The following is a 24,846-nucleotide window of genomic DNA, read 5'->3' on the forward strand; positions in this document are numbered from 1 at the left end:
ATTCTTCAGACCTAGACAAGCCTTTTAAGACTGCCAGCATTACAGCACTTGGAATGCTCCCTGTCCCAGTTTCTGTACAGGCTCACTTCGTTTCATTCCCACTGTACATCAAGTCTAAGTTTTCATTAACTAGTGTGCAAAGCAGCTCATGGGAATCAAGCAATGTCTTTCATGTCCAAAAGGGACTCCATAAGGCATTTTTTGCTGTTCATTTGCCTATGGCTCCCTCTGATCAACTTTCTTCGGACTTTCCTATTAACTTAAAAAAAAACTGAGGGCTGAAGAAGAGAACAAGTGAAAATCAATGCAATTCACCTGGAATTGTCGTAAGTGGAAACATAGCTTAAATTTAAAATAAAAGAGCGAGTATTCATAACCAGTCTACACTGTTTAACTTGTTCCACTGCTTCTTACCCTGATGTTCTCATAACTTTGGTCAAAGTACTCCAAACAAATGTACAAAGAACAATATCAAACTAAACAAAGAATGAAGTAGCATAGGATAAAAAGCCAATAAAGTTACTTAAGGGCAACACCAAGAAGGATTAAATTTGACAGAAGTTCTGTAAACTCTATTGAGCAAGCAGCATTTGGAATTTACAATATAACATGTTTGTAAATGGACCAGAGTAAAACTCAGCATGTCTAGCCTAACAGATTTCACCATGATCTTTATCCAACATTTAAACTCTCTGAACCTAATTCATACTTTAATTCAGAAATAATAGGTGTAGAAGACTTATTTTTATTTAAAATTTAAGTTAAATCCATTTAAAAGGTTTAATTTAAGGGTAGAAGTGATATTTTCTCATTAATTCCATAGTGAGGGATGGATCAGCTTTTTGCCATGACATGTGAAAGGTCAAGCTTGCTGTATCTCATGAGGAAATAAAGCATCGTTTACTCATTTTTTTAAAGGAGAAGCTTCCCATTCCTGAACAACATCAGTTTTGATCCACTCACAAAGTATGGGGGTTTTGATCACACAGTTTACGTGACCCCATGCACATCTTCCCAGTATACTGTGAACTGGTGACTGGTCTTATGATTTTCCCTGTGTAATTCTTGCCTGTTGATTTATTTGTGCTACCACTGGCCCTATTCTTTCCATCGAGTTTTCAGACTTCCATCAAATAAGCAACTTCGAGGCAGAAAATCTACTGTACCATCAGCACTTATAATTGTCAAGTTTCCAACGCTCATCTTTAGCACAGGTTTTGTAAACTATTTAAAATCTGCTTTAAAAAGGTTCATGAAGCAAATTGTTTAAAACTAACATGATGTGACTTTAAAAAGCCTGTTCCACTTTCTTAAGAGCAGTATCACCCATATTATTCTGAGGTTTATTGCTAGTCTATGTTCAATCTCAAGACTTGTCATTAAAATAAAGTGTTCTGCCAGTAACTTACTCCAGGGAAAAACTGGTAGCATTCTCCAAACCAGTGTCTGCATGACCAACAGGTTCAACTCTGCTGTTGTCGTCCTCTGTTCGATCTTCATCCTAGATACCAAAAAAAAAGAAAGAAAAGTAAACCTAGGTATAATATGTTAACTCATATTAATAATGCCTTTCTACCATTTTCAGACTATTGAGCTAACCATGTACGCAGGGGAAATGTGCTTCCATGACCCCAAAAATGTTTTCTGTTGCTGTAAGAAACTGTTGTAAATTTTTTGACATTAAACGCATTTTTGTAATTATATTTATAGGTTAGTCAGTTTTATATCTTGATTTTACTACAGCTGTAAAAGCAAGGCTACAGAAGTTATCACAGCCAGTATTTTTTAAAAACCTACTCAAGTAAAAGCACAAAAATCAGCTGACGGTCAGCAGTGTACGGGCAAACTCCTTCCAAGTTCTCTCTGGGCAAGTTACTGGGGACTCAAATGAATATATAAGGCAATTCAGACTCATTTTCAAAGAGTTAAAAAGAGTACAAGAAAATGCAGCTTGTATAATTCCATAAAATACCACGACCTCTTTAAACATTTTATCTCAGGCCTTTATTAATAGCATGCCAGAAAAGGCTGACATCAAAGAGTTACGTGAGGCTCTAATGCTAACCAATTGATTTTCTTTTTAATTTGACTTTCCAAAAAGTCATACATTATTCACCAAATGTATAATTTTAATGTCAAAGTTCTGAACGCTGTACTTTCAAATTTAGATCAAGGTGATTCAAGAACTACCAGTAAGAAGGTCTAAAAACATTTTTATACCTATTTTACTCAGCAGCAGCTTATGCTTTTCATTACCCATGTGACCCAACAGAAAATAGTATAAACTGCGAACAGTAGGTTTGAAACACAGACTCAGATTCTAGAGTCAGAGCAACCAAGTCAGTAAAATAATGTGATAGGTTATGAGTTCAGCACACAGAGTCAGACAATATATTAAATTATTGAAGGGCTATTAAAGGCAAGCAGAGGTGTTTGGTAATGCCCAATTGACATTTCCACCGAGAAGCTGCCAAAGCAGGAGACTGGATGCACCACGGGCTGTGGATTTGCTGCACGGCCCCGGCTGGCAGCGCGCTGCGGGAAGCTGAGCTACTTGAAGACTGATGATCCTGTGTTTTGAGAGGCTTTAACATGCACTTCTTCGTCATGTCTCTGTTAAGCGCTAGGCAAGTAACACATTTCAAAGGTTAACCAGCATCTTGAACCTGCCTAAAACTGCATTATGAATCTAAACAAGAACTCAAAATATTTTCCGTGTAGTAAAAGTTGCTTATAAACCCAATATGATTCTTTAATATGATAAAAGCCAGTGCTTACATTTCTATGTTTACTGATTTCAGCTGACATTCTACATGTGCCACTGCATAAACGTTAAAAATAAATAAATATCCATATCTCCATGACAATTCTAAAGTTACACGCAAAAAGGTATATACAGGAAAATCAGAACGTTTGGAGTTGTTTCACATTAAAAGAAGCATTCCATCTTGTTTCTTACAGCATCTTGCAGATCCCTGTTGCTATGGGTTTCCTGTTTTGACGTTAGGGACACTGGTGATTGTAGAAAACTACCTGTTAATATTGCACTGAAGCTGTCATCTGCAAGTCTAAAATCAGAGTTGCTGATGTGGCGCAATTTTGAATCTCAAGCTATGTTAAAAGGTCATCACAAATGCATGTTACTTTGTTAATACAATGTTTTTGGCATTTTTTTGTGTGGTCTTTGTAAGTAAGCCTATGGTAAGTATATACACATGTAAGAAGAGACTGAAATAACATCCTACCTATTAGCACAGGTTTATCAACCCCTGCTGACAAATATCTGGCTTTATGCTGTGCCACTTTAGCAGTCATCTAAATATATATATAACGTAAGCATCCTTCCTCTAGCATCACTTTGGTCCTACACTTTACCATCTTTCAGCCCTGCAAGTTTTTCCCTTGACTAGTTTAAACTAAGTCTGTAAATAAAACTGCCCTTGTCCCACTTAGTCTCTGCAGCAGCCCTTGGGACTGGCTCTTGGCAGACCCACTTTCAGTGCCCTCCTGGGATGCAGCCCACTGTGCACAACTCCAGCTAAACCCTTGTTGAAATCCTTCTTTCCACCACTTCCCAGCCCTTAGAGTATCTCTGCCCTCATTCCCAGAGCCTCCTAATGTCAGCTCACACTTACACCTCTCCACGTGTTGTACATCCCATTTCCTTTCTTTCTGTCCCACCTGGTCCAGAGGTTCATTCTCCCCTGGAAAGGAGCATCCCCCTGTTGGAACCCCAGCACAGCCAGTACGAAGGCAACAACGAGCTTACCTGCCTCTTGCTTAAACTTCATGTTTTAATATTACGATATAACACATTAGAAACTGCAAACCAGAAGCTATGTAAAACAGATGCTATCTGGCACCACCATATCTACTTTTTGTGCCATTTGTATCGAGAATTATAAACACAACAAGTTTTGGAACCAGGCTCACTGTCAGTTATACAAGCAATTAAGAAACAGCAGCTCCCACACGCCTCTGTCTGGCTTTTCCCGGATGGCAGACAGATCTGTATCAAAAACATGCACGTGCCTGCAAATAGGTGCTTAGAGATGGAATCACAACTCTAACGAAAGCACGACTGCCATTATCAACAGAGGTATGATGTAGCCTTTAAAAAATCTTTAATATTACAGTAATCAGGCTCTCTTCTCGAAATAACACAGATTTTGATTTACATTGAACGGAGAGAAAAACTGGGACACCTGCAGAGGGATTTGACTTAAAATTCTGATTTACTAAGAAAAGTAACTAGCTGTGAAAATCTCTGCATCAAGCAATTATTTCTTTATTTGGAAAGATGTTTTCTTCTAAAAGGCAAATTCCACCTGGATGTGCTATCATGAGGTAAATCAAGGAAAAGGACTTTGAGAAGACCAAGAAAGTTTCCAAGATGCCAGACAGGTACTGTTGTAGACATTTCTCAGAAATAATTGATTTCAGCATACTCCCAGACTTACAGGTTTTATTACACCGATTCCTACTATATCAAAAGATACAGCTTTTAACGTACAGTCAGTACAGACAGAATGATGTTTTGGGTTGTTGTTTTTTTTTTTCCAAAATTGAAGTAATTAAAGATCATTTCATTTTTACAGCACGGAGGAAAATTTAAAGAACATCTTGCAATGTACTTCTGCATACCCTGATGCGTTCACTGTAAAATTCCCCCAATTCCCTTTTGCTGAGATGACTCAATCAGGGCTTCCCAGCCAGGCCTTGCTGTGCCACCAGGCATGGATGGAACCATCCATAAAGCAAATACACCTTCTGTCATGTATTTAGGCTACTCACACGGAGATGAAACAACACAATGTCATCAAAAAGAAAGTAAAGTTGTTAAAATTTGTCTTAGCTGCTTTAAGAGAATCAATAGTTTCAAAGAGTTATTCTTTTAAATGAATCTGTACAAAATTCCTGTATCTTATAAGAGTCAAGTTTGTGTACAGGTACACAGTAGCAGATTCTTGCAAATCTCTTAGAAAAAAAAAGCTTGTGTAGGTGACAAAGCAAGTGAAGCCATTTTTCTAAAAAAAAACACAACCAACCAACCAACTGAAAATACCAACAACTCTTTTTTTTTATTATTGTTCCAAGTTCTCTAATAAAATTGACAACTCAAAAACTCTTAAGTGCTCAAAATGGACTATTAACGGCAGTAGTTCTGCATATAGAAAGGTCCATTTCACAGTTCACCTGCACAGAGTTAATAAAAAACATATGAAAAGTTGCCAATTTGTTTTGTATTTTTGAAGAAAAAATCCCTAACACCTCTTACGATTACAAAATCCTCAGAGCATTATGCTTGCCAACAGAACCTTATCCAATGAATGTGACCAAACAGACCTTTTAATTACATTTTCCCAGTTTATTTCTGAGTGAATACTGACTTGTTTCATCTCCAAAGCCCAAAACTAGCCATGCCTTTCCTATCTTATTGGACATTTTATCTTTCATTACTATAACGTCAGCTCCTGCTTCTGATTAATCCACTACTTCATCTCCAAAAAAGCACTTTCCTACTAATCTGTACTGTTCAATACATTTGTAATGAACTCCCCAAAAACATAAGCAGAACTTCTTCACATTCTCTCATATTCATTAGATGATTACCTGCAGAAAACTCAATTGCTGATAGGGAGTCTGAATAAAATTAGTGCAGTCACTTAAATTCCTATACGTTCCGTTTGTGCAGTCTTTATTTCTTGGTGCCGGGTCCAAATAAGTGCTGATTGCAATCTTCTTCAGCCTGACACAATGGGAAATGGGCTCTGAAGGCACAGAAGAGTTCTGTATAAATCTGTCTTCTCTGAACACTTAATCCTATCTCTTAAATTCGATAGCAACAGCTCCAGCCTAACAATAACTGAAAAAAAAAAGGTAGTAAAAGTGTTTGGGTTTGGTTGTAGGGTTTTTTGTGGGGGATGGTTTTGTTTGTTTCTGTGTTGGGTTTGTTGGTTGGTTGGTTGGTGCATTTTTTTTCCAGTTCAGAGGGCTATAATAACTATTTCATTATTGTCCAGAAAGTGATTGGGTATTTTAGTGATAATGGTTGTACAAAAGAAAATAATTGGTTTGAAATGACTTGAACATCCCATGGCAAAGTCAGCAACACAGAGAGCAACACAAGAGGAAAAAACTGACTGGTCACTTATGTAAACACTGAATAAATCAAAATTAAGATTAAAGAAAGGGAAGTTGTCTGTAAAGATTATCCTAACACATGCATGTGTGGGGCTGTGTGCTAAGGCTTCACCACCGACCTCCCTTCTGCAGGTTTCCCTCATTCACTCCTGCACCCCACAGTGTTGCATCCCTTCCTCTTGAGCCTCTGCCTGCACCTCCAACACCATCTACAGGCTCCTTCTCCCAAACCTGTGTCTTCCCGCCCTAACTTTGTTGTTAATTTACGGTCCACTAAGCGAGTTTACTCCTCCACCTTGTCTGAGTGCCGGGAAGGGGCTGTCGGAAAGCCCGGCCAGCCAGGCCCAGCCCCGCTGTGGAGCCCTCACCCGGGAAAGCAGGCCCAGTCACCCTGAGATTCCACATCTTCTGTGAAAAGAGAAAGCCTGGGAAATTTAGCTGTAAATTGTAGTAAATCTCTTCACACTGTACACAAATGAGATTTTTTGTCTGACTTGTGAAGTTCTTAACTGAACAAAAGATCCAGCCTCAGCAGAAAAAATGGGCTGACACGGCTATACAAGATCTATACAAGAGCTACACAAAGGAATTATCTTTTAAAACATAATGAAACCTGTTTTGGTTTGTTACTAGCCTGCAAAGTAACTGCAGCAAAGTATTTTTGCATGGGGTGGATGTTCTTGTTATAAAATACTTTAAGTATTTTTCTAGCATCAACAACAGAAAGCAGGGTCTTGAAACCGCAAGCGACTGGAGCCGTCATGGTAAAAAGGCAGAGATGCCAGTGTGAGCAAGATATGATAAATACACCAGACACACGCTCCTCTGCAAATAAATGCCTGTCAATATGGAGCCTCTGTGTCTTGGAAGAATTCAAGCTCCTTTGTTTTCTAGCTTTTTTTTTTTTTTTTAAATGAGCATAGCGAGTGAAAGTACTGTAAATACCAAACAGGAGGAACAGTATATAACATCCAACAGGTACTTTAGATTCTACTGTAGAGAAAGGCACATTATCAATAACGAAAAGCTCCTGAAAGGCTGCACACCAGTATTTTTTTCCTCAGCCAGAACACAACAAAAATAACACTTACATTATTAAAATATGTCCTTCCCTTCATCTTTTCCCTTTTAGTCTCTTGCACTTCTCTGTAATCTTTATGGAAGAAGAGACTGTATTTCCTATTAGTCTCCTGGCAGCCGTGTTTTATAAATGTTTGTTTGGTCCTCGCAACATAAAGTAGGTTCTCTCTCTGTATGATCAGACTTGATAGGAAATGGCTCCTAAGGGACCTATTTTCCTGTGTCTTAAATAGCACAAATATACCAGCATCAGGCTTTTGCGCTAATGTTCTCACTTCTTGATTAACTGGCCCAGTCTCCAGAGAATGGCAATTTTCAATCAAATCTGAAGAGTAGTTACAAAGATCACATGGGGAACAAAAAAAAAAAAAAAAAAAGAGTTATTGAATTTTTTTTAAAAAAGGGTTTCTCCCTCTTGAACACATATGTATGCACAACTAACTAGATGAAAGCTTTGTGTAATCCACATCAGCACTTGGTGCACTGCTATTATCAGTAACCCAGGAAGAGAGAGAAGAGAAACCTTACATTAAATCGTCATCCACTTAAACGAACAACAAAAAAATCTTTTTTTACACGCATATGAGTTAATATTCTCCTTACATCTCAGTCATCCCTATGTTATCGCATCTTTGTGCAGGATGGTCATCCCACAATTGGAAATGGTAATATTCATATAGTTTCTATATGCCTCACTACTCTAAAATGAAATTTGCCCTGTTCAGTCAAATCAGTGAATAGATACCATATAGACACAGAGGAGTGCAGAATGGAAGGGATTTCCCAGGTCTCTGATGAATATCAAATTCATCCCCTGCTATCACAGGCAATCATCTCTTATTTCCCATTTAATAAACTGATCAAGCTAAGCCTCAAACCTGGCTGGCTTCACGATGGCACTATTTCTGTTGTGAAGCGCCTTGACAGGAAATGTTTTTACAGATTTAAAGAGAGACGTATTTGATTTCCTATTGTCCCAAAAGCAGAACACCAGATGATAGCCAAAAACTATAATTTGATACAACCTTCCTTTGAGAAGCCTATATGACACTACATTCAGTTTTGACTATCTTTTTTTCTTAATGCCTAATGACTCTTCTTAAAACATATATTAAAAGCCTTGTAATACTAATAAAAACTGAGCAAGCCATACAGTACCTCAATTGTTTTGCAGCGTGTATTAGTTCAGAGGTTTACTGAAGTCCACAGTCTTTAGGGGATCGACAACCTGTGATATGTCACAGAAATCACAGACATATATTCTGTAACAATCTGGCGGCACACACCTTTATAGCACAGCTAGCCGAAGCAATGGCAGGAGCACAACACAAATACTGATCGGTCATTTAATGGAGCTTCCACTAAAAAAGCTTTTTACTAGATGATGCCACAGTTAATTCTTTTTTACAGTAGGCCCTGCAGACAGCACTGAAAAGTACAAGAACCTTTTAAGAGTTTTAGTAGGTTAGACAAAAGGTTTTCTTGCTAGCGAATTTAACTTGAGACATTTTGCTGGTTCTGCTGCTTTACAGTAAAGAAAATCTCAGACATGACCTTACAGTGGTAGCTTGCCAACAAACAGCATGAAATGCATTAAAACTCAGAGGGTTTTTTTGTTGTTTATCGAACATGCTTGCTAATTAATGTAGCTGAATAGTCTATGCCTACCAGCAGAGAAAGGATATTGAGGGGGAAAAAAAAATTAAAAAGAAAGAAAAACATATTTAGGCAACTGGGCAGCCTCATACAATGGAAATTGCACAAAACGTGATCTGATAGAGAAGGAAAACCATAGTAATGTCTAAAGCAATGCTAATTCTCAAACATTTTACAATTTGTATTGTGATCAGATTCCATAGGCTGTATTCACTGTTTGGGTAACATCTCGGTTTGTTTTCCCCGGGCTGAGGGCGTCCCACTCCAGATCATCTCAGTGACTCCTGCAGGACTGCTGACAGCCCGGGGTGGGCGGCAGGAGGAGGTGTGCTGTAAACTGAGAGCTACCGAGACAAATCCAGGCATCAGGGTTCCTCTACAGATGGCAAATATCAAATGGATAACAAAAATATGTAGCTGTTCCGACCAGATCGTATTTAAAGGACGTTTAAAAGAAGTGTCAGGTGTTGCTGTAGCACAACAACTACTTCATGGTCAGCCATTCTGCAACAGCTCTAAATCCACAAATAATATGCAATGCCATGATGCTCATAGCATATTAGAAAATATTATAATGACGGTAGTTCAGTGACCTGAATTCCTGTTCAATGACAAATGGGTAAATTGTTGCCAAATTGAACCTGATTAACACCTTGATGATATATTTCTCATATCGAAGACAGACTTAAAAGGAGGACAACATTGGGCCCTTTCTTAATTCCTGCACTGATTTGCTCTACAATAGTGGCAAAAAAATCACTTAAAAGTGCATTTCTCAATTAATATGTTTGGGATGATACTCTATGTGTGCAAAGACAAATAAAGATAAGACACTTGGATACAGCATTTTGAAAAGCAGTAATATTACAATGTATATTAATAGTCTCGGGAGCAGCTTAGGATGCTGAGCCACAAAATGCCTCTTCTTGGTCAAATATATCAGATGAGCTCCAGCTCCCCCTTTTCTTATCACCTGGTAACAACTGCAGTCCATAACCTATTTTTTAAACATTTTAATGATGCCAAGTATCTGAAGGATAACAAAACATAAGACATTTCATCACATAATGAATTTTTGAGACACTTCCCAGTTCCCTAAGCAAAACCAACCAATGGGAATAACCAGAAAAGGTTTGGCATGACCAGACAGGGTATCCAAGCACCAGCAGCTCTGCCTCTCGGGACATCCACTAACAGGAGCTTTTAAAAAGCAATGCGATAGCAGAAAGTCAACTCAAAGACTAGAGGCAACAACAAAGTACTATCCTCTCATGTACTAAATATATGAAATATATGAAGCATGGACTGCCACACTTTCAGTATTAAGCAAAGCATCTGAAGAGCTTTCTGATGATCTGATCAATAACAAATTATAGATGTGTCCATTGTATTGCAAAGAGAAGCACTTATCTCATAGACCCATGTACAACTATATCGAATTACCTCAAATTGATTGTTGCCTTAAAAATAAAATGGGTTCATTTTGTGTCACTGCCTAGTTACAGTTTTTATTCTGTTTTCTCTTTTTCCTCGGGATGCAAAACATATCCGTTTCACAGGCTAAAGTCTGTTTGTTTTAAATAAGGCTTTTCTGAAGACTATTTCCATGTTCAGATCTCTGCAATTTTATACTCTTTTCATATGATTCACAGACTGACATACAGACCACCAGGATCTGCCAGTGTAAAACAAATATTAGTGTTCATATTAAATACAGATTCACGGTCGTACTTTGATGTCAGAGTCACAGGAAATATATTTAATGGAAATAGTTAACAGCTTTATTTGGAAGTAGGCTACAATTATAGGTCAAGGTATAATCAAATTGCCCTGGAAAGTTTAGCCCAAAGGCCAGGCCTGGTTTTGTAAAGGCCCTTTTATTATTTACCTTGAATAATGCAGGAATTACCTCAATTACAGAGGCATCCCCACATGATGAGCCAACGAAGCGTGGCACTTGCCACACAACCAACACACGTCTGGTCAATGACTTAGTATAGTATTTACTTTCCCTTTCATCTTGTTAACTGATACATACATATGCATCTATATATACCACTACCATCCTTGGTTAACTCATATAATACCTAAGTATATAAAGAAAATTGCCCCAGCATTGGTAGAAGATGCTTTACTTGAATTAATTCACAATGGGAGTGGTTTTTACAAAATGAAGTCTAGTTTTCTTTAAGAACTTTAATTCTTCCTACTCCATGATTCCAGGTTATACAGATCTGGGATTTCAGGACCAGCAAAAAACCGAAAAACTAACATTCATTTTATATGGAGAAGTTGCTGCTTATGGAAGGAAAAATCTACTCCCTACATACTTCTAACACGGAGTGTTACTACAGCATTCAGGAAATATAAATACTTATATATGCTTCTAAATACACATACCTAAGATCACAACAGCAAAGACATTATTTTGTTCTTAAAGTAGGAAAAAATAAATTACATGCCAGTGGTACAACTACGGTGTGTTTGTTTTTCCGTTGAGTAGTCTGAAGTAGGTCAAGTTAGGCACATCCATTACTTCTCCTATAAATAGATCCACACTAAGTTCACCTGCTTGTAACTAATGTAGAACAACAGAATTTTAAATAGTTTTTCCTTTAATCTGACAAGTTAGCTTATTCTGTATACAGACATTAAAAAGAAAAGAAAAAAAAAAGTCATTAAGTCCTGCATGATTTTTAAAAGCAGAAGAAATGACAATGGATACATAAAATTGGGACACACACTTTTTCCCCCTGAAGAAACCAAACGCACATGCCTCCACCTATAAGTTTAGAGATCTGAAAGATTCTGCAGAAATGTATTATAGATGAGTCACATAGTTTCCCCTTGATATCAAGACAAAGGAAAGGAGAAAATTCTGCATAAATCACATTTTCCATGTAACACTCCTGAATATATTATTATTCACCTCACCTTTTCAAAGACCGTGATTTTCATCCTTCTGAGGATTTTTTCTTTAAGATACTAAAAGCATTTCTTATTTAGCAACTTGAATTTGCCATTAGGTAATTTTCAAACAGGTCTCATAGCCCTTTTATCCTTATTAATTTCTTTTTTTTTTTCTTTTTTAATCTGAAATACTCCCTTGTTGCTTGATTTGCAGATCTGTATCAGCACACGAGGATTTCACTGGCTTCAACCGAGTACAGAACAGTTCGATCCCCTTGAGTACTGAACCTAAGAGTCAATTTAGAAGCAAGCTAAAGCCCTATATAGCACTCTGCTCTCTGTCACACAAAACATCATTTTACTCACACAGGCATCTTAATAACAAGATTCAATTCTGGATATTTTTCTGACCGTGGTTCAGGACTGTATAGAGACAACATCAGAAAGTTTAGTGAAGACTTGGCTTTTTGAAACTTTAATTAAAATATCTGTTTTCCAATAAGGTAAAAGTTCCTACGTTGATGGGAGATTAAAGTTAGCATGTATTCTTTAACTTTGAATTTATCTCATTTAGGAAATACAGCTTTCAAAGGTTTTGCTTTTGTGTTACTAAATATAACCCTGCCCAAAAAACTAGAAAAACATAATTACACTATTTTATCATCTCGCTTAAAGAAAAGTACATTGGTTTCCTCTCATTTAGACAGTGATTCATCTTCAGTTCTCATTTGCTAGGATTTGCTAGCATATAGTTTTGATTTATGACTTTTTTGATTTAAATTCCTGCTGTTGGAAAGAGAAAAATACCTACATATCTATTTTAAAGATCTTTTGTTTTACATACCACATTGACGGACAAACAGACTTGAGCTACAGGATCCCTAACGTGCGTAGCTTAGAGATAATTCTTCCCGTTTCCGCTCTTCCTCCGCTAAAGGAACAAAACCAGGAAAGGTCCTGGATCCAGGTCCCAGGGGAGGATGGTCCCCAACGGAGCCCCAGCGTCAGGACACCAATGCCGGGCACCAGCCTCGCTGCAGAGGCACGAGGTACCCAAACCTCTCAGCTCCTGTGCAACGTTTGGGTGATGAGATTCTACCATTTGGCTGTTCTGCCTTTCACCTCTCTTTTGCCGAATTGCACAGTTGCATGCCACTTTTTGCTTTCCACCTCATCCTTCACTAAGAAACTCCACTAAAATTGCTTCAGTTGAGTTCCCCTCTTATGCTGTAGCATTTTCCTTTTTCGTATTTTGCACAACATGGATTTTACCTTAGGCACCAAACAAATTCACCACTTCAATAACAGAAAATACTATAGCATTTTTCATTGTTCTTTGCTCAATTTATTTTGCTGAAGTCAACATGAAAAACAATTTCAAACTTCTCAGTAAATGCTTCATTTACGAATGCTCCATTCCAAGTGCCTACAGGGTTACAATCTGGTCTATGACAATTTTATTAATTTTTTTAATCAAAAGCATTAAATCAAATTTAAAATAAATAGTACTCAGTACTTTTGTAGTGCCCTCCAGCACAGTATGGCAAAAGCACTTCATGGACAATAATGACTTTAGCTTCACTGCACCCTCAGGAAGAAGATTAAAAGTCATTTTCCAAATTCTTTCTTTATTTGAGGAAACTGAGGCACAGAAAATTTCTTTCTATATTTTTGATGTTCACCTGAAGACTTAGACACTTGCAGTTTTGGGTGATGTCTCCGACACAGACAAAGCCTTACTTTCAGAAAAATGTAAAATACTCACACTTCACTCAGTGAAGCCGACAGCATCCCAGGCCCCACAGCCACTGCAGGAAGCCTGGGGAAAGCACCGGTGCCCTTGGAGCAGTTTGGTCCCAAGCCCACACCAGCCCGTGTGCTCCACTCGCTGTCACACAAAACTCTTACACAGCACATGATGAAACATGATTCCAAAGTGCATCAACAGCACCATCTCACTACGCTATCCAGGGACCACCGAAGAGTAGGACATCACACAAGTGCTTTAACCACAGCTCCGGAAGCACTCTGCAAATGAACGGGAAGTTGTACAAAACAGAAGACATTTCAAGAAATAACTTGTTTAGTGCCTTGTGTTGCACCAAAGAGGTACCAGGTTCTCAGTATAATATTTTTTTAAAAAACTTCTTCTCAGAGACCTTATTTCCATTTGTGATTCTTCCCTTGCATTTTTGTCCCAGGTCAGAGCAGTAGGGCCTGAATTCTGCACATCTGATGGAGGTGCAGTATTTCCAAGCGGTTGTATTTCTACTGTGTTGCCCATAATAAGACCTCAGTCTGGCATTTAATTATCCTGCAAAGCCAGCGCAAACCACAGATGTGGTCTGTTGAAAGAGGCAGCCCCATCCCTTCCCCTCCCCAGACGATCATGTTCACCACTGGATCCCTCTGTCCACCTTCTCCTTTCTGCATATTCATGCATTTGTATCATTACACAAAAGATCTAAATTAAAATTAATGTTTAATCAAAACAATTTTAATTGGCTATGTTTCCCAGGCTGGTCCAGTTCAGTCTAATTAACAGTCTCATAAAAGCTTAGGGAGGCACAAGGGAGGAAGCAAAGAATGGCCAAGACTGCTGCTTTCAGCAGCAGAGATGACTTAAATGTCTGTAACACTGTGGCCTCAGACTGTTGTTTGAAAGGACACTTCATCTGCACTTTCGCATCCAGCTCAAGGCACTCATTTCATCATTCAGTAACTTGCACTGCTCTGTGTCCAATTTTATCCCTCTTCTATTACCTCCTTCAAAATCCTACCTATTTTCAAGTAATCTAAATAATTGTGTCTTGTTCACTGAAGTTGCCATCTCAGCACTCCCCCTCTTTCAAAACGAGCACACTTTCCAGGAATAAATCCCTCTTGCCCTTACATACTGCTGACCTATTTTCCATAATTTGTTTTTCTCTCTGTCAGCTTCTAATCTACAGCTGAACTTCATTTGTGGCAATATAAAGTTACTTAAACAACTTAATATGAATTACTCAAATTCCAACATCTCCCTTAGATGAGACCAAATAAAGACTGAGGCACAATAGTGCTTTTAAGTGCTATTTCCCACATCCATTAAAAACTAAGATGCATAAACAGAAGGAAAAAACCCCACACATTTTGTGGTTGAATTCCTCTTGATCCACCCCACTCAAAACAAAAGGTTAAAAGGATGGAAACGATACACATGTCAGAGAGGCACATGCCCAAGTGCCTCTCTTCATCAAGAAATCATAGCACTTTATACATAAAGTATATTTTGTGTCTATTTTTCTGTCTATCTTATGTTTATGTCTACATAAACACTCTTTTAAGGTTAACAATAGCATTTTGGGGAACAAAATTTGATAAGGAACCAGAACAACCTATGTCAATTAGGATTAAAAGGAGCTAGACACGGTTAAAGCGGACATTTAAACATTCCAATTTGGACATAAGGTTTTCTTAGTTGCCACTTAATCAGTTACAAATTAACTAAAGCTGAGTTGAAGGTTTCCAAATGTTTGGGAGCTTGTTATCAATTTCCCATAAACCACATTCGAAGCCCAGACGAGCCAGTCAATGAAGCCAGTCCGGTCTAAGGCCTGCTTAGTAAAATGTTTATTTTGCTTTTACTCTTCATACCTATCTTCAGAAACTGGAAAAAAACCTACTTTCAGGAAATCAGGGAAAAGCACACACAATTATCCTACCATTCTGAAGCTTTTTGCTTCAAACTAGGAAAGGAAAGCTTGCAGAAACCTGAAAAACAAGAAAATGCTGGGGTTTTGGAAAGAAGCACATTTAGAAATCAAACTGCACTGAGCGCTTCTTCTGCTGCCTCCCTGGGCAGGATCTTTGGCCACTTCCACTCTCCAGATTCACAGAATACATTGAGTTTCAGACTGACTGCCTGGGCTATTCCAGTATCTTGTGATGGCCAACTCTGGTTATCTCAGGGGACACCACAAGAGCTGCTGTAATAGATAACTCAGGTAATTCACCAACCAGCTCTTCTCTCATCCTGGGAAGCCAGGTTTGATGCCATTAGGACTGGTGAGTATTTTGTACTTCCTCAAATGCCAGTAAATTTGAGAAAGGACAATAATGGCCTACCAGTATCCCTGACCAGAATGATAGAATCATTTTGGTTGGAAAAGAAACTTAACCTAACTCTAGCACTAAACCATGTCCCTAAGAACCTCGTCTAAACGTCTTTTAAACCCCTCCAGGGATGGTGACTCCACCACTTCCATGAGCAGCCTGTTCCAACGCCTGAAAACCCTTTCTGCGAAGAAATGTTTCCTAATATCCAGTCTCAACCTCCCCTGGCACAGCTGGAGGCCATTTCTTCTTGTCCTGTCTCTTGCTACTTGGGAGAAGAGACCAACCCCCTCTATGCTACAAGCTCCTTTCAGGTAGACAATGATAAGGTCTCCCCCTCAGCCTCCTCCTCTCCAGGCTCAACAGCCCCAGCCTCCTCAGCTGCTCCTCATCACACTTGTGCTCCAGGCCCTTCACCAGCTTCATCACCCTCTTCTGCACTCTCTCCAGCACCTCAATGTCCTTCTTATGATGAGGGGCCCAAAACTGACCCCAGGATTTGAGATGCAGCCTCACCAGTGCCAAGTACAGTGGCACAATCACTTCCCAGTCCTGCTGGCCACACTAGATGGGAAGGAGAAAATCATTTGCTTTATCAGCCCAGAAATCCAATCTTGAAGAGACTAGAGAGTGAACCTTTGGAACAAGATTGAAAAAAAATAAATTCTGTGACAAAGAACGTGGTTTCTTACTGAAACTAATAAAGTTCATGGTGTTCACACAGAATTGCATTATTTGAAGAAAATATGGAGAGAAACAAACAGATGAGCTGAAAACCTGTTGAGTTTTATTTAATAAAATCAGAAGTTCTGCACTCTTTTTCTTTGTGGCCTAACCTCAGCTACTTACAGGCTTAGAACAGAGTGTAGGCAAGAGGAATCCTTAAATTTAATGAAATGCACTTGTCTCTCCTTACATATAACCAGGTTGAGGGCAATAATGAACAGAGAAAAAGATACACGCAGAAACAAAAGAACATTAAAACAATATTTAAAATAGAAAAGCTAATACTTTCCTAAGGGACTGACAGCAAGATAATGTTACCTAAAGAATTAATAATCTGGAAGAGCAAGTTAAAAATAAAGTGATGAAATTTGCCAGTGAAATACAACTTCAGTTTAAAACAATCTTTTAAAACATGATCAATGAGCTTTGTGAGACTTTCCAGATATATATATCACACTGGTGGACTGAGAAGCCTGGTGACTGAGGAAATTGAAACTTGAATAAATGTAAGATAATGCATTCTGAGAAATGCAATCTAGTGTAAGCCTCAAAGGGAAGAATGCTGGAAAAAGTAGCACTACCTCTCAAAATGAAAACTAGCAAAAATCACCAGAAATTAAAGAAACAGTCCATGATAATACTGGGGTAGATTTAATATAACTGGGTTTTAGTGCAGCGTCAAATATTTTTGCAGCAAATTTAGATCTAAAAGAAATTTCAAATGGCAATTCCCAGCCTTTTGCCATCTTGAGGTAGTATGGATGAATATTAACGTAGTGTGTACTTATACTGTAGATGAATAAAAGCGAAATAAATGGGCAACTGTATGACATCAAATACTGATGAAGAAAATTCGTCAAAAAGCATAAGTAGCAGTGAGAACAACAGAGAAAAACAGAGAACAACTGGAATCATGTCAATACTCTTCACCCTTATTTACCAAATCCACACCACCACAGAGTATGACGATGTAACATATCTGCAGGTGACCCATGACCTCAGTATATAGAAAACTATTTCATTTTAGCTGTTTTAAACAAATTCCTGGACTAGTCAACCTACACATAGCACAGACTGTGACAAGCCTGAAGGAGAGCTGGACAACCGCATTTCCACTTTTATGTCTCTTTGGACATGACTGGCAGTTATTTCTCTTCAGGGTGGAAAAGCAATGGAGGTAGAAAGTATTTAGAAACAACACAGTAAATCACAAGAGAAAATGAAGTGTGCAACCTGTATATGCAGATGGTAGCAGAGAGACCTATGCCCATCCACGTCTAGACTGGTCATACAAGAGGGCAGACTGAGAGGTCGCTTCTGCAGACAGGCAGCAAAGGTCCTGGAGCATCTCTTGTGCTTTATGAGATCACACACAACCACAGATATCACATGGAGCAGAGCACACGGGCACACACAAGAATCAGTATTCTAGTGGTGCATACGCTGAAGCAAACACATCTAAGCACTGGCGAGTTGGAAGCTCTTTGTCTATGCAGTTCAAGTAGTCTGAATAGTATTTGAGTACTGGGCACTTTCCTGTCAAAGTGAGGTAGTCAAGAAGAAGAGATGATGGGTTTAGGAGCCTGCTTTTCCCCATAAAAAATATCCTGAAATGCCCAAATAGTGAAATTTTATATTCTGATGCTGGTTTAAGAAGGAGGATTAATTGCAAATTCTTGCTAGGGAAGAAGATCGGAACAGAACTTCCATGTGGTACAAATCCATAGAGCTGGGAGAAAAGAGGTGAAATGAGGCTAAATATCAGAAGAAAATCCTTAATATGGTGATATATCAGATTGTGAAAGTCTCCCAAGGGAAGAAGCAGAATCCCCACCACTCAACACATGTAAAAGCAGCGTGGACAAAGAACTGCAAGCTAGGCTACAGGGAATAACTCCATACATAGTAAGAGGATGGTTCAGATGACCTAATATTATAACAGGATTTAAAATGACTAGATAATTCTATTATCATTAACCACATTCACAGCAGTACAAGCTAAAACACTGTTGCTATGGTAATCAATCCTTACGCATCGTTAGAGAAAATGACTGTGATACAAGGGATAGAAAGGAATTGAACCAGCCGTTCCTGTTCTCAATGAATTCAATGTACCAGTCAGCTAGGAAACTATCTAACATGGGAGTTTACATCTAGCTTTCCAAAAGCCTTTGAAAATATATAGTAAAGCAGAACAGAATGCTTGCCATTCAAATATGGGTTAACCTTAGACTTACACAGTCCATTCAGGTTCAAGGTAGGACCAAGGCTCCAGATGGGAGGGGATGCTGCTGGAAACTGGTGGACCACTCTCATCATCCCACTTCAAATCCTCTTCTCCTAACACTGCTTGAATTCTCTCAGCCCATACTACACCGATACTACAGAAAGACCAACGCATGCACAATTGCGCTCACGCGTTACTACAGCTCAATCTCGTGAGAATGAGATCAACTCGTTTTCCATGTGGAAGGCAAGAAAAAAAGACAGCGGAGGTGATCATTTTTGCTGGCCCTATGGACAACAAACTGTAGTAGTGAAAGCATCCTTCTATTTATTCTCCCAGATGAAAACCTTATTCTCAACTGAAAACATACAACTTCTCAAGAGTCAAGCCACAGGAAAACAAATGTTCAGCAACCTCTTCATCACATATTAGCAACTCTAAATGAATTCCATTCTTGCATGGATGTCATTAGTGTGGTAATGAAGGGCACATGTCGCAGCACACTGGAAAACGTGTACTGGGTTCCTCGCTCAGCTTTCGCCTTTACTTACGGTAACAGAATATTTGGCAGGAAATCTGAAAGTTAAAACTGGCAGTAATAAAATCCTTAGAGACGGAAAATTTTGGAACTCAAATTTTGAAAAATGGAGTTTAAATCATTCCTGGTACAACTCAAATAGGGCCTGATTGAATTTCTAATAGCAAAACTAGAAAACCTCACTAAGTTTTTTTAAAGATAACTGAGAAATTAAAATAAGGCACTAACACTCCTCTTCCTCCAAAACAAAACATTTTCAGCAAACACAACAGGAATTGATTGGGAATAAAAGTGAAAATCACTAGTGAAAAACCACCATGGTCTCCCAGTTTTATAACATATTAAAAAATGGTTACAGGGTGTATTTAGGAAAAACTATATGTAGATAAAAGACAACTAATTCCTCTCCTTGGAATTTCACAGCAATATTTCCTTTCAAAAAATGGTTTCTCAAGTGAACAAAGCTATTCTTTTGGTCTTTTGATGGTCTACAGCATTGTTAAGAAAAACAATTCAAAGCAGCCCAAACAAGCAGAAAGGGTATTATAGATTATAGGAGCCACATATTCCAAAAGGAACATGTTTTTTACCTGCTAATTCTGGTATTTTACTGTAACTCTGACTTATTCTTTTGTGCAGCACTATGCAAAATACTCATTAGAAACCAGGGAAAAAAAAAAAATAAAGAAAAAGGAAACAGTTCCATATTTTGGAACCGGTAAGCAAGGAAGCACACCAGCAGGTAAAAATAAACTTTAAAATGCCCAGTTACAAAATAATTGGAGGAGGCTAAAAATAAAACAGCCTGTTTTCTAAAGGTATTAAATTTGATCCTAAGAAGGTATTATATTTTAAGCGAGAAGCAAAATACATATGTTAGGGAAAACATCAGAGCAGCGGTGGAGTTTTCAATATTCACAAACACATACAGAAGCAAAATATTTGATAGATGTGCTATACAGTTACTCTTGTATATTAAAAATTTGTTTACGTAATGTATTTTTTTGTTAAAAAAGTTCTTAGGGACAAGCAGAGAAAATGATTCAAGTACTATCAGAACATTCTTGAAATGCTAGAACATGCCTGAATTCATGAGACACTTATTCAATTGATGAAGATACATCCTTTTTATTGAAAACAGTCTGTAACACACTGTATGTATATTTTGTTTCTATTTTAATATATTTCCTTAGTATTTTTCTTGGAATTTAAACAAAAATGTTCCTGTTTGTGTGATTTCAAGTCATTAGTGCCAAAACTTCAGCCAATGTTTCATGAGAAAATTACTGAATTATGTCTGTTTATGATTATAACACAGATTTCTCAAGAAAATTACTCCCTCTTGGGCTTTAAAAACTAAATGAGTATGAAAGACTAGAATGTGTTTAATGTGACCGAGCTAGCTTTTCCCGCCAAAATGCTCCAAGTTAATCCAAACTAATTTTTAAAAATTTGAACGAAGTCTAATAAAACTTATTTCACTTCCAAAAATGACGTGCATTTACTAGAAGAGACTTGGTAAAAAGATATTGTTAAAAAATACAAATTGCAAAGGCCAAGAATTTTACTATGTAACTGCCGTAAATAATTCTCTTTTAATGTAAGTTCATGGATGAGTCAAAAAGAGCATGTGTGAGAAAGAGAAAGAAATCCCAGTGCAACTGAGAAATTAAACTGAAAAATTAAATCAAGAAGCCAAAAAACAGACACACAGATGGTGAAAACTGGCGAAAATAAAAAGTAAAAATCATGCTCTTAAGTACCAACAGATGCAGTGACTTTAAAATATTACTCCTTGAGGATCCACAAAGACAATAATCCCAGATTGTGAGTTCTGGGCCAGTCTACTGCTGCACTAGAGCCACAGAATACACTGTATTGTACAGGGAAAAAATGACGAGTCAGAGATGGTGATATCTGCACTGCCAGTCTGCTAAAATGGAAGAAAATGAAACTATCTAACATTGGGAAATAAATGCCTTCAGAAAAAAAAGAAAAAAAAACTGTGTAAATGAGATAAGAGAGGTGGCTTACAGAATCCATTTATACATTTATAATACTACAGGACTGAGCATGAACTGGTTATTTGAGCATTTCTGAAACATTCCTTCTTGAAACAATATTCAAGCCTCATGGTCCAGATGGAAGCGAGAATGTGCTTCCCAGATTCCTCATTCTTAGACTTGGCCATGCTATTAGCTTTGCTGACCTCCAGACTTATTTAGGGTCTCACTGATTTCTATCACCACAATTACCTAAAAGCTATCCCAGTTCAGACTACTGGTATTAAAACAGGGAAAGAAAAATAATCCAAGATTTGAAAAATCAATAAACTGATGTGCAATATCTATATGCTTGAAGCTTCACCTTTCCTGAAAGTTCTTCTCAAAATCTAAAGTTGAAATGAATAATTATTAGTAGTACTTTTTAAATGCATTACTTAACACTAACTTTCCAGATTCTTAAATTAATTAAATGGACACTGCTAAACATGACTGGACAAACCCAGCATCTTATGCCACCACTGTAGTACCAGGCAAGCTGTATATAACCATAAAGACTACTGCTTTTTGGGGCTAAAAAACAAAGCCAAATTCCAAGAAAACAAAATGATATTTCTTTACTACCACTTTTAGCAAGCAGAAGTTTACACTGGGCACTTTCTCCTCTGAAACTGTTACTGAAGTTATCAGGATAATCATAATATCAGGAAGGCAATTGAGATCTCTACAATATGAATGTATTTAAAACACAGCTACAAGAAAACCCTTTTTCATAAAGTAAATTTTACAAATTATATAGATAGACATATATATATGTGTGTCAACAATGACAACATTTTCAAATACTGCTCCTAAAGTGGGCAGTTAAGGAAGTGTTCTGTATTTCTAATATATAAGCGTGGACGTGTACTTAATTTAACTCTCATGCATATACGGATAAGCAGCAAAAACGCTGAATTATAAAAACAAACAGGAAAGTTTGCTATATGTTAACTGGTAAACAGAAAGATGCTGTCATGAATCAAACATGATGTTGTCATGGATCAGATCAACATTGTCTTCTGTAGAGGCTCTGAACCGGGATGACCCAGCGAGGCATCTCTTCTCACCAGGTCACCCCTCAGCTCCCGCGAGCACAGACAGAGCTCCGGCAGCCACTGTCTGTCCTGTGCAAACACCCCGGGATGTGGTTTGGGAACAACTCCCACCCTCCCAAAGCCCAGCCCCAGCTGCAGGCTGCTCAGAATTCACCCCAGGGTTCAGAGCTTTGGCTCTGGAGTCAGACAAGTCCACACGTGCCAGACACCAGCACTCAGAGCCGGGGGCCGGCGTGGGAGGGCACAGCTTCCCTGCACCTCTGCCTCTCCGCACATTTACATGCACATGTAGCTGTACACCGAAAAAAAGTCATCAGGGAACTGCACTACAGTGAGGCAGGAATTACACATAGATTCAGAGATTCAGACATAATTTTTTTTTTTTTCCCTACATATTTCTCAGCCCACATCCCAGTACGTTGTGCTGTCCCCTGGCACCCCAGCACAGAGCTGAAGCGCCTCCTGCCCCATCTCCGGCGTTTCAGTACGAATGACGCTTGTTAATTTAGGGAGAAAATGGCAAAGTCCTTGAGCCCCACTAATTTCACCTACCCAGAATGCTGCGATAGACACTATCCTGCTGAAGTATAATATTATAAGATGCTTTTTTCACACAGAGACCAGTTTTACTGACCTTCAAATCACCAGCAAAATCCATCAGTTCTGATGAGAGGGTGAGTTGAAAGAGTCATCATGAAGAGAAAGCTATTTATAGTGACAAAGTGTAACTACAAAGAAGAAACACTGAAGGGTTTGCTTTATGAAATCTGTCCTTTGTTGTAAGAATTAACGCCTAGAAAAATCAAGATAAATAAAAATGGTATGACAGAATACTCAAACTAACTTTCAATATTTTTAAATAGAGATACTCACAGATATGATCACATTCTTTCGGGACACTTAATTTAGCTTGTGCTTTGGATAAATGAGTTGAAATGATAAGCAATCATGAATTCCTACACATTAGGAAAGTAAAAATTTTTGAAGACAAATGAGGGGCTCCAAAAGGCAGAGGAAATTAAGTTTTGATACAGAGTGATTGAACACCAGCTTCGAGCCTAGTATTCTGAAGAAATACTAAGAGGAGCAGAGGTTTTGTTCATAGTGGATATCTCACTCCTCAGGTGTTTATTCCACAGTCTGTAAAAATGTTTGCAATATACAGCCTAAACGTTGTTTTTTTGCTTTTTTTCCGTTTCGGAAATAGCTATGTATGTTTGGTGCCCTTAACATTAATTTTTAAACTGTGAAAAGAAATTACATTTTAAATAGCAAATATGCTAAAATAATAATAGCCAACTTATTTTGCTCAAATTCATAAACAGTCATCTCTGGGCTGGAAAATGCAGCATAAAAATGTACAGTCTAAATGAATTTAATCACATGCAGCTGGCATGAACGTGAGTGATACCTTAATATGGAATCTGGGCAACAATCTTTATTCTTAAAATATCACATACAAGAGATAAAAACTTAAAAGGAATATTTATTTCAAAAGTAAAATCTTTACAGCCGTACATTACAGGAAGTTCATTAATATTTTTAGTACTTCACATGTTTCCAATCAGTTGCTTCCTCATGGAAACACTAGTTGTGCTGTATTTGTTTTAATTCTGTGTATCCCAAGCATGGAACCCATCTCAACCAGAGTAACTGCATCAGTTACAATTCAGTTTCCCTTCTTTGGCACAGGGATTCAGCAAAAGCCTTTATCAGTGCCACAAGGCAGCTGGCAGTTAGTTGCTGGGTCTTACAAAAACGCTTAATTACTTATTAAACCAGATCAGATTAAATAAATTTTAAAAGAAGAGAGGGATTGTGTCTTCTGTTTTGCATGTGACAGACACAAGAGTAAGTAACTTCTTCATACATCCTGATTTCCTAAGCAACTGAATTCCTTTTCTCCCTGCCCACTCCCTCCTAATCCTGGAAGCCATCGAGGTTGACTATTTCACGTGCATTTCCAAGTGATTTCAAGATAAATTCAGAACGGACTTTTCAAACGAGTCGGTGAATGATTTGGCAAGGCTGGTCTATTATCTTCTTTTCTCTTCCAGTTATATTGGTGAAATAAATTAAAATCTTACGGTATATCGCATCAACCAGGTCATATTACGTAATTCCATTCACTCGGTTGCTGCACTCACTAAATCTGGCTGTGTCACTTTGTGAGGAAACATGACATTTCTCAAAGTATCCTATAAATTACAGCAACCACTTAATATAGCCAAAGAGTACTACATTCAATAATGAAATGCTTGTACTTAAGCAATAAAATCGAGATTAAATTTAAAACCCAAAATAAAACAAAAACCCAGACAAATTACTTCCACATAACTCAATTATTAACTCCAAGTTACACAGTACTAT

General features: G+C 38.0%; 1 protein-coding gene across 12 annotated transcripts in view; it reads right to left on the minus strand.

Annotated features, from left to right (window-relative positions):
- The window catches only part of PARD3 (par-3 family cell polarity regulator), a 459,106-nt gene that overhangs the window by 225,417 nt on the left and 208,843 nt on the right, over nt 1-24,846 (minus strand). For all 12 annotated transcript variants that reach the window (XM_065830909.2, XM_065830908.2, XM_065830907.2 and 9 more), the window contains one exon: nt 1,410-1,501. In XM_065830909.2, the coding sequence (XP_065686981.1) occupies nt 1,410-1,501 (92 nt within the window). The remainder of the gene's footprint in view (nt 1-1,409; nt 1,502-24,846) is intronic.

Source organism: Patagioenas fasciata, chromosome 2, assembly GCF_037038585.1.
Source record: "Patagioenas fasciata isolate bPatFas1 chromosome 2, bPatFas1.hap1, whole genome shotgun sequence".
NCBI classification, from domain to species: Eukaryota; Metazoa; Chordata; class Aves; order Columbiformes; family Columbidae; genus Patagioenas; species Patagioenas fasciata.